The sequence below is a fragment of the Wasmannia auropunctata genome, unplaced genomic scaffold, assembly GCF_000956235.1.
Source record: "Wasmannia auropunctata unplaced genomic scaffold, wasmannia.A_1.0 LD335903.1, whole genome shotgun sequence".
Taxonomy (NCBI): domain Eukaryota; kingdom Metazoa; phylum Arthropoda; class Insecta; order Hymenoptera; family Formicidae; genus Wasmannia; species Wasmannia auropunctata.
This window is the reverse complement of record NW_012026987.1, coordinates 314,648-323,914: the sequence shown is the minus strand read 5'-3', so window position 1 is coordinate 323,914 and position 9,267 is coordinate 314,648. Positions and strand designations below refer to the sequence as shown.

The 9,267-nt window shown below is 32.2% G+C and overlaps 1 protein-coding gene across 13 annotated transcripts in view; it reads right to left on the bottom strand.

Moving 5' to 3' along the window:
• Nucleotides 1–1,381: 1,381 nt before the first annotated feature.
• Nucleotides 1,382–9,267, bottom strand: part of LOC105455245 (potassium voltage-gated channel protein Shaker) — a 67,929-nt gene continuing 60,043 nt past the window's right edge. For all 13 annotated transcript variants that reach the window (XM_011698427.1, XM_011698426.1, XM_011698431.1 and 10 more), the window contains 3 exons: nucleotides 5,101–5,291; nucleotides 4,779–4,946; nucleotides 1,382–4,694 (listed from right to left, as the gene is read on the bottom strand). In XM_011698427.1, coding sequence (XP_011696729.1) covers nucleotides 4,786–4,946; nucleotides 5,101–5,291 — 352 coding nt within the window. In that variant the 3' untranslated portion in view covers nucleotides 1,382–4,694; nucleotides 4,779–4,785. The remainder of the gene's footprint in view (nucleotides 4,695–4,778; nucleotides 4,947–5,100; nucleotides 5,292–9,267) is intronic.

Below are 9,267 nucleotides of genomic sequence, written 5' to 3'. Positions count from 1 at the left end.
CGCTTTAGTATGACGATTTTATATTTAAAGAAGAATTTTATATTTAAAACAATTTTGAAATTACTAACTAAATCCAATTTCAATATCTCGAATAATTTCTCAAATTACGAATTAATAATTTTAATGTTATAAATTTTTAAAACAATACAACTGTTATCTTATATTTTCATTCTTTTTTTAATTTGTTTCAAAAATAAGTCAAATAAAGTAAACGTTAAAAATTATGTATTATTATTTGAAAATAATTTCTGAGAAACTTTGATAAGAGTAATTTTCAAAAAATAAGATAAATGAGACAAGAAATCTATTCTTTGAAAGCTCGTCACAAAATTTTCCATCCTTTCAGCCTTTCGCTTTTTTTTAGGCTACGAAAGTTTGTCGATGGAAATCGAACGAAAGAACAATGCATCTGATGCTTTATAATATTTTTTCTATTTGACAACTTTTCGTGTTGGTTCAATCGACTTGTGCAACCGTATACAAGACTTGATCGAGCCTACTTGGAATTTTGATAAGAATATTATTGATAATTTCGACGCAACAACAACGATGATGTAGTTCACCATCTAATGGCTACCTTTATGTATTCTAATGGCTACTGGCTGCCTAACGAAATAGTTGTTTTCTAAATGCTTCATCGTAGCATGGTTTTTTTGTTAATAGCAGCAGTAGTTGTAATAGTAGTAGTAATTAGTAGTTAATAATGTAAGTAGTAGTGATAAGTAATAGTAGTAGTAATAATAATAGTAGTGGTTGCAGTAGTGATAGTAGTAAGAATAATAGTAGTAGTAATAAATTTATGTTTATGAAACATTTTTACTCTCTTGCTCTTGTTTTCAAGCATTTCCTTTCTCTTATTATTTTACTTTCTTTATCTAGGCTGATAGTTTGATGTATAATTTTTTTATATATTTTTTTTAATTACTTCTATTATGTCTTTTCTCGGACTAAATCAGCGACGCGCGAAAGGTTTGAATACTGTATTGAAAGCGTGAAACGTAAATCTTTGTATAATTATTGTATGTATTGTATGTATCAATAATATGTGTAATTTATTTCTCTCTGTCTTGTTCTCTTCTCATACACACATATACACACAACGCGCACGCATGCACGCACACAAACACACGCGCGCGCGCACACACACACACGCACACGCACGCACGCACGCACCACACACACACACACACACACACACACACACTTACGTACGCGCGCACACATATCCGTTCTCTATCTTTCTACCTCTTTTGCAATCTCTATCACTGCGCGGACTAAAATTTCATTATCAATATTGTGTCTATTAAAAGACGAGATCAGTCATCTGTTAAATCCACTTCTAAAATTACCTAATAAAATCGAAATAATTGTTTCCTCTTTCTTTTTTCTCTTTGAATTAGTTACTTGTTTCGTCGTTTTCCACGTGATCCTATTGATTGCTCGTCTGAAACGGCTGATACACAATGAAATAGAAGAACAACCAATATAAATTAGTATCAGCAAACATTAATAAATACATTAAATAAAAAATGAAAAATCAATATCCATAATCAATACAATAGCCTTATACTCCTTTTTTATCAATTACAATGTAAAACTATTTTTGGTCTAAAAAATGAAGATTGTTAATAACATCTGACTTTTCAATCATGTTACTTTTCTAATTAAATGCCTCTTCTAAACATTTCGCTAATTTTCACATTATAAAAGATAATTATGATACTGAGATTATTTCATTCACTTAACCGTTCGATAGCAACTATTTTTTCGTGTGTTACGAATACTACTGCGAATAAAGAAAACAACTTTATTCTTTAAGTTAATATTGGCTAATTTTTTAAATTCTTGCCCCTATATTTTATTTGAACTCTTCATTATGTATCAGCCTCAAATTTCATACCTTGCATCTTTTCTATTCTAAATAAAAATAGTTAACTTTTTCAATGCAAATTGAATACAATAATTGAAATCAAATTCTTATCTCTGCAATTTTTAATTAGCTTTCTACTATCTTCCTACTATCAATAAAGTTTAATTTTTTGACAATCAACCAAAAATATAATTAACATGTGGTAAAGGAATACTGAAAAAGTTTATGTGAGCTTTGTTCTTTTTCTTTTTAAACAAATCAAACAGCTGTCAAAAATTGATAACTTTGAGAAATAGAATAATGACTTTGCATTATTATCTCTTTTGTGAAAATTCCTCTCTTGTATTCTTGAACTCTATGCGAGCGAAGATACGTCCCATGTGTCGACTTGGAATTTAGATCGAATCAGCATATCGAAGATCGATCGATTTAACTCCGTAAAATATACTTGGGGTTATTCCTTGACGCGATATAAATCGAGAGATGTGAAATGGCAGTCTTGGCAATTCTGTGACGTACTTTCGTCGTACGAAAATAAGACGAACAGAAAACTCTCTGTGAGATTAAGTGCGAGGATCGATTGGCATGCCAATTCGTTCTTCAGACAATAGCTTATCTCAATATCACATGTCTTCCTCTTCCTTTTTGACACAAATTACATTTGTATTTAACTTATAGCTCGAAACAACAGCTTCTTTATCTTTGTCATCAAAATAACATAGGCAATATTGTTTTTTTAACAAATTAGAAACCACTTTAGAAAAAAAAAATTAATTCAATAAAAAATGTACTTATAAAAGAGGAAGAGGAAAACTATAAGAGCTATATAAGCTTTCTCCCAACATTTTACAAGTTTCTATTCTTCATTATCAAAGAGATACTCTGATAGCTTAATTATCATCAAAAATTATTTTCATAAGAAATCACATAGTGATTCTTCCATCTTTGAGCTTTAATAAAGACGAAGAATGTGATATATGAATTATTATTAACATACATATTTCAAACTTGGGCATGCTAATTATCATCATCATTATTTTCTGCAAGCAATCATTCACGACTTTCAGGAAATCGTTATCGCATATATTGAAGACAAAAATATCAAATTACACATTTGAGAGATTAAAATTATGATTTCGACATAAAATTCGCGTGCCATCGGCAGACATCTTCGGTTTTATTTTTTTTTTTTTTGGACGTTTCTTATCGTTACAATTGCCCGCATTGTCTTGGTATTCATATTTGATTTATTGTATAATATCTCGAAGAATTCGCTATTCAGACGAATATGTACACCCCCGTCACTTAATACTGAATATGTAATTTCTGCTACCCTTCGATTTGGACATATTTAAGCGTAAAGATAACTTCGAATGAGCGAATAGATATCTTTTTCGTATGATAAGAGTTTTAAACACAAACATAATATAAAATTGTGTAATTTCAACATTGGCAAATAATCTTCATGAAAAATGCAATCTGCATATTACAATTTTACGGTAGTAATTTTAAGCAGCGGGGGTGCAATTCAGAATTGCTAGAGTAATTTTTCACACGTGGATATCATAAAAATGATTTGTGTCATAATTTCTGCAAATATCTGATTATGGTTATCATTAATCAATAATCTGAAATTTATCTATCTTTTGTTTTTAAGAAATAATTCAATTTCATCAATCAATGTTGACATTATCATTTTATCAGTATTTAAATGTGTTACATGTGCAAGTGCGCGAATGTAACAAAACAAAAAAAAATAAATCCCATTGTTGAATAACATATCATAGTGGCAAATAGATTCGAAAATTGGCTTATTTATATTTTTTGTTTAAAAAAAGAAAAAAAAGAGGAACAGAACAACTACACCGTACACACACTCCATTTTTTTTCTTCCTCTTTTCCTCTTGCCTCCTTCCCCCCTCTCTCTCTCTCTCTCTCTCTCTCTTCCCCTTTCCCTCCGTATCTGTGGTCATCATCGTTCAATTCTTCATTCTTGCATCTTTTACAAGATTCTTATCACTTTCTTGTTTCCGCAAGCATCATTTTCTAAATGTCCTCACATTCGCGATTAACCAAAACGCACTTTGTTAATTTACCCTCGCGCTCTACGTGTACGGTATTCAATTAATTTATATCGATAATTATTAATATAGTATTATCTGGTACGATTCCCATTTGTTGCTTCCGCTACTCACCGGCTCCTCCTTCTCTATTTCACCCGTCTGGTATTCTGAAAAGCGAAGGAGCCCGTAAGGACGGAGGGACACTCGCAAACGCTTATAACGAAATCGCCGTGATGTTTCTTCGATATCATTTGTTATATCTTTATTTTTTGTTTTTTGAACACTGGAGTCGGTGGTGTCGGGGGTTGGGCCGCACGCGTGCGCGCTTGCACGCGGACGAGGAATATCCCGTCCCCTTCGTTCGCACATGGGTCCTTACGCGGGGCGCAAGCTTATTGAGAAGGTAGTGGGGAAGGCGCGGCGACGATGTCTCGAGAACAGGATTATAGATTCATCGCCATCTTCAACTCTTCACACACCCTTGAACCCACCCCACTCTCTTCTGTTTCTCGCAATGTCTCAGATGGAAAAAGTTATCCAATCGATTCCCCGAAGGATCATGATCCCTGTCATGATCTTTCGAGTGATTTGATCTGAGACTCCCCTCGCAATGACGGACCTGGACAGGCTGACAAGTGATGCCAACCACTTACGACTATGATGACGGGTGAAGGAGGCCTACGTCAGGCACCGCAGGGAGATGCAGTTGCCCTTTGACAACCGGTTTAATAACGGCCACCACGCTGCCACCGTCTCCTTCACTATAATTATATAATTGATCCATGATAGGAAATAAGAATATCGGTTAAATATAATGTAGATATTATTAAATTTATAATGCGTACCTAGTAGTCAGACGTCAGTCTCGATGCTTATGCAGGCTGGATTGATATTGTTATTGTGACGAGGATTGCAATTTGACTTCTTCGTAATCTCCGGATGAGTAAACAGGGTGCCTTCTTCTAACTCCATTATATCCGACGAAGATTCCGACATCGAAATCTTCTTCAAACCTGAAAGATATACACACGTATTTCAATAAAAATTTCCATTCATTTTTTATCTCTGATATCTGAATATCAAAATCTATTCTCAACAATTTGTAAATTTACAATATATATCTAGTAAGTTTCAAAACTGACTTCATATATAAATACTCTGGCGTACCTAAAGTGCCAGGAAGATACGGGCAACTAGTCACGTGATTGAAGTTCTGCGATTGCATCTCTTCCTGGTCAGTCTCACGATGATAAAAGTAGTTGAAATTGGAGACGATTACGGGAACGGGTAGAGCAATCGTCAAAACACCGGCGATTGCACACAACGAGCCCACAATTTTCCCCCAAACTCCGACGGGCCTGCAACAGAATAGCGAGAAATACTGCATCAAATATCAAGTATTTAATGCGGCGACTTAGGATCATGATCGCAAAATTCGGCTTGGTGCTAGGTGTGGTGTTTCTATCTTTGTGTGAGTCTGCCGTGTTTAGTGTGACGCTACTTATGCGGTACTGGTGGCAGTAGTTACATGACAATCCGCGTGCGTTGGCGGAATGTTAAATGAAGTAGACGTATGCTGTGAAATATGCATATATTGCATATCAATTGTATCATATACGATTCACTTGTATATATTTCACCCCACTGATAAACCTGTATTAAAAGAGATCATCTCCTCATTGTCAGTATGTAACGTTTTGACAACTTACATCTTCGATTTTGCATTCTGCCAACGTCATCTCAGACAGCACGATGTTCAAAATCGACATATAAGATGTCTTATGATATCTAAGAGACGTTTTAAGACTTCTTACGTCTCGATTTTGAACATTGTGTTGTCTGGGATACGATTATCCAATACGTCTTTGATCGTATATAAATATAGCATGATGCATTTAGTATAAGCGAGCAGCCTAGACTAGACTAGAAAACTAACGTAAGAACTCGCCAAAATGATCTCTTCATAATATACCACAAGTTCATTGGAAAATGAACATTATATTAGTGACTAATATAATGAGCCAACTATTTCATTCCATTGGAATTTACACACTGACTCCGATTGGTCAATTTATATTCGGTTTGCATTGCATGTGATTACACTAGTAAGATCAGAACAATTCGATATGCCAATGATGCACGTGAATAGAAACGGGCACTTGACTGAATCGGCTTTAAATTTTCAAGGAAGAACAAAACAATCGAGTATTCATCTTCTCTTTTGCTGACATTTGCAAAATGTGATAGAATAATGACTCGTTTTGTAACGAAAAAGCATGAAAAATTATGTCTCTTTATTAGCTGAATAAAAATAACTCAATACTTTGAAATCATCTGAATATGTAATATTATAAAAACTGCGTTATTTAATTATTTTGTCAATACTTTATATATTGTAGTATGTAATTTATAAAGAGTTTATAAAGATGTACAAAACAACTTGCCAGTATCTATACAATACTAATTGTATCAATACTAATGGATTGAATAAGTAAATCAAATAAATATTATATGAATTCCAAAAAAAAAGAAATTGTTTTCGCAAGATATTCGTATTGGTCATGAACCTTTATGATGCACGACCAACAGACCTAATATTGATCATATTAATGGAAATTTATAGAGAAAAAAATTGGGTCGAGCAAAAAAGTAACTTTTAAAATAACTGTAATGATAAATAGAATGACTATATTGTAATGATAATAGTTTTGGCAATCGCATGCTAGGCAATCGTCAGGCGAGGACGCATGCATTAGTTTAGTCCTTTTCGTAAAAAAAATTTTGTAAAATTAAAATACTTGGAAAATTACTTCATAAGCACACGCAAGAAAGAATCAAGTTATAAAATTGAGAAAGAAATACGAATGAAATGCGAATGAATTGAAAATCAAAAATGTGAATAATATTAAGAATCTTTCTAGATATGTTTTACATAAATGTGTGTGAATCGATCAATTCAATAAGTCGGAGTTCACACGGTCCAAAGTAATAATTTTTTCGATCAAATAACGTACAAAGATGTAATGTAAAATATCTCTCGTCATCATTTCGACATGTCAAGCAATATAAATATTTTTCATTTCGCTTAGAATATATCTAATTGTAAGTAAAGATAAGAAAAATGAAGTTGGATTTTATATTTGTCTATCAAGTTCTATTTAGAGAATCACAGTCTTTGCTCATTGTCAGGAGAGATTTTCCTTTAAATGATATACTCGCTGTTCCAAAAACTTGCACGTTGATAAATAGTATCATGCGTGAGCCATGCGGGTTCATATTATTCTGCGATTAATGGGCCAAACAGCAGTTGCTTCTGCGCAAAATCGATTACGCCCCGTTGTTTGCGTCATCAAAATATTTGCAAAGTATTACAAAGTAAACAAAAAATATCTCAGATTGGTCGTTGCATGCCTTGATTTTTCTATATACCTTGATATTTTTAATAATGAAATTAATCACTAACAATCGTAATATTAACATCTAAATTTTCTCTGTACACATTTTCTATTTTATTATATTATTCATTATTTCTTTTTTTTATTTAAAAAATTTAATTTCCTCATTAACTTGCGAGATAAATCTGTTTCAAGATAAAATTTCTTATTTATTAATTATTAATACTCAGCATTACGACACTATATTACGGACAACAATTGACAACATACAAAGGATTAGAATCATAGTATTGCAAACAATATTGGCCATTTATAGTGCGAGTTCATCAAACTACATCGCGGAGGTCATCGGAAGTGGAATAGCCGCAGCTACCTGGACACCTCACGGCCGCGCATTTTGCAGGTATGTATCGATCGATACGCAAGAAGCGTAGTATGATGGCTTCGAATCTCTGCATGATTTTTTTCTTTCGCTCCAAAGCGGTTTCAAAAGTGTCTAAGAACACTTATTGATTTACGAGAGGCAATGTTCGAGAGGCCTTCTATGCCGCAACACATCGGAAATTCTTTTCAAGAGAGGAAAGTCGAGAGAGTCGAAAGATTTCATTTAATCATCCAAGAATGAAAAAAGGTGAATTTGCTGCTTAATATTTGAATAAAAATAACTCTAACTAGTCATACTTCATATTTTTAACTATAAAATTTTTAATTACAAAATATAGAATTGATTAAAACTTTGTTTTTTTTTAAACCTATGTTTCAAAATTTAAAACTTAAACAATATTTCCGTTACGATTCCAGCATTAAGTAAGTAGATATCAAGGATACTTTTGAACTATACACTGGCATACAATTTGATACAATTCTCAAGAGCTATGTTTGAGCAAATGGCAAAATGTATAATGCGCGGGAGAAACAGTAGGCATCGTCAAAATTTTTACGAGCGTCAAAATTGGTTGATGTGAACTGAGCTACACTAATTTTATACATTCATACGTTCGCGCGAAATGCCGAGTAAACTACTACATAATAGCTCTACGAAATTCAGGGATACGAATATATAGATTGTTTCGATGACGCATTTTGTATGAATTTAGAGTAAATTAATTTTTTAACAAAAGTCTGATTCTTTTACAACATAAGAAAGTGTAACTAGACAAAAGTAAAAGTATTGTGAAATGTAATATGTTTATTAAAGTGCAATGAAAACATGTAATTATAAATTGATAATTAGAAAATGACGTAATAAAGCAGTTTTTGTTCGCAGTATTTAAAGTCTTCTAATCAGGATTGAGCAACAATATAATATTATATATATATATATATATATATATATATACACATATATATATGTATAAGATGAGTTTCATATAAAGTGCCTCTACCAAATTTTATAATAATAATGCTTATGAAATATGATAAAAAAAATTATAAAATCCGAAATATGTTAAAGATCTTTAATAAAAAGCATTATATGTGTATGAGTGAAAGGATGCAATACATAAGACAAATATCAGTTATTTAATTAATGAGTGCGCCAATAAAATCAAGAAGAATTAGAAAACTATATAGTTTTAATTATTTTAATCAAATGGAAAAATAGCTGATATTCATGTGTAAAAGCTTTAAGGAGTTAGGCCACCTTTGAGGTCTTAAAAAGTACCTAAGTTGAGATTTTTTGTGAGTAAATAGATAACTTTATTAAAAATTTATTTAGAGGATATTATAGTATATATATAAGAAAACAAAAAAATTTTTTTTTTATTTATTTTATGTCCAAAATGACGACGCTACTTGCGGAATCCTTTTTTCTGTATTTTCAAATCGGTGTACAAGATTCCAGGCACACGGTTTGTCCTTGAACAAAATACAAAGAATTTTCATTATCTACATATTAAAGACTAATGAAGTACGTAGGCTGTCTCTTATACACATCTCT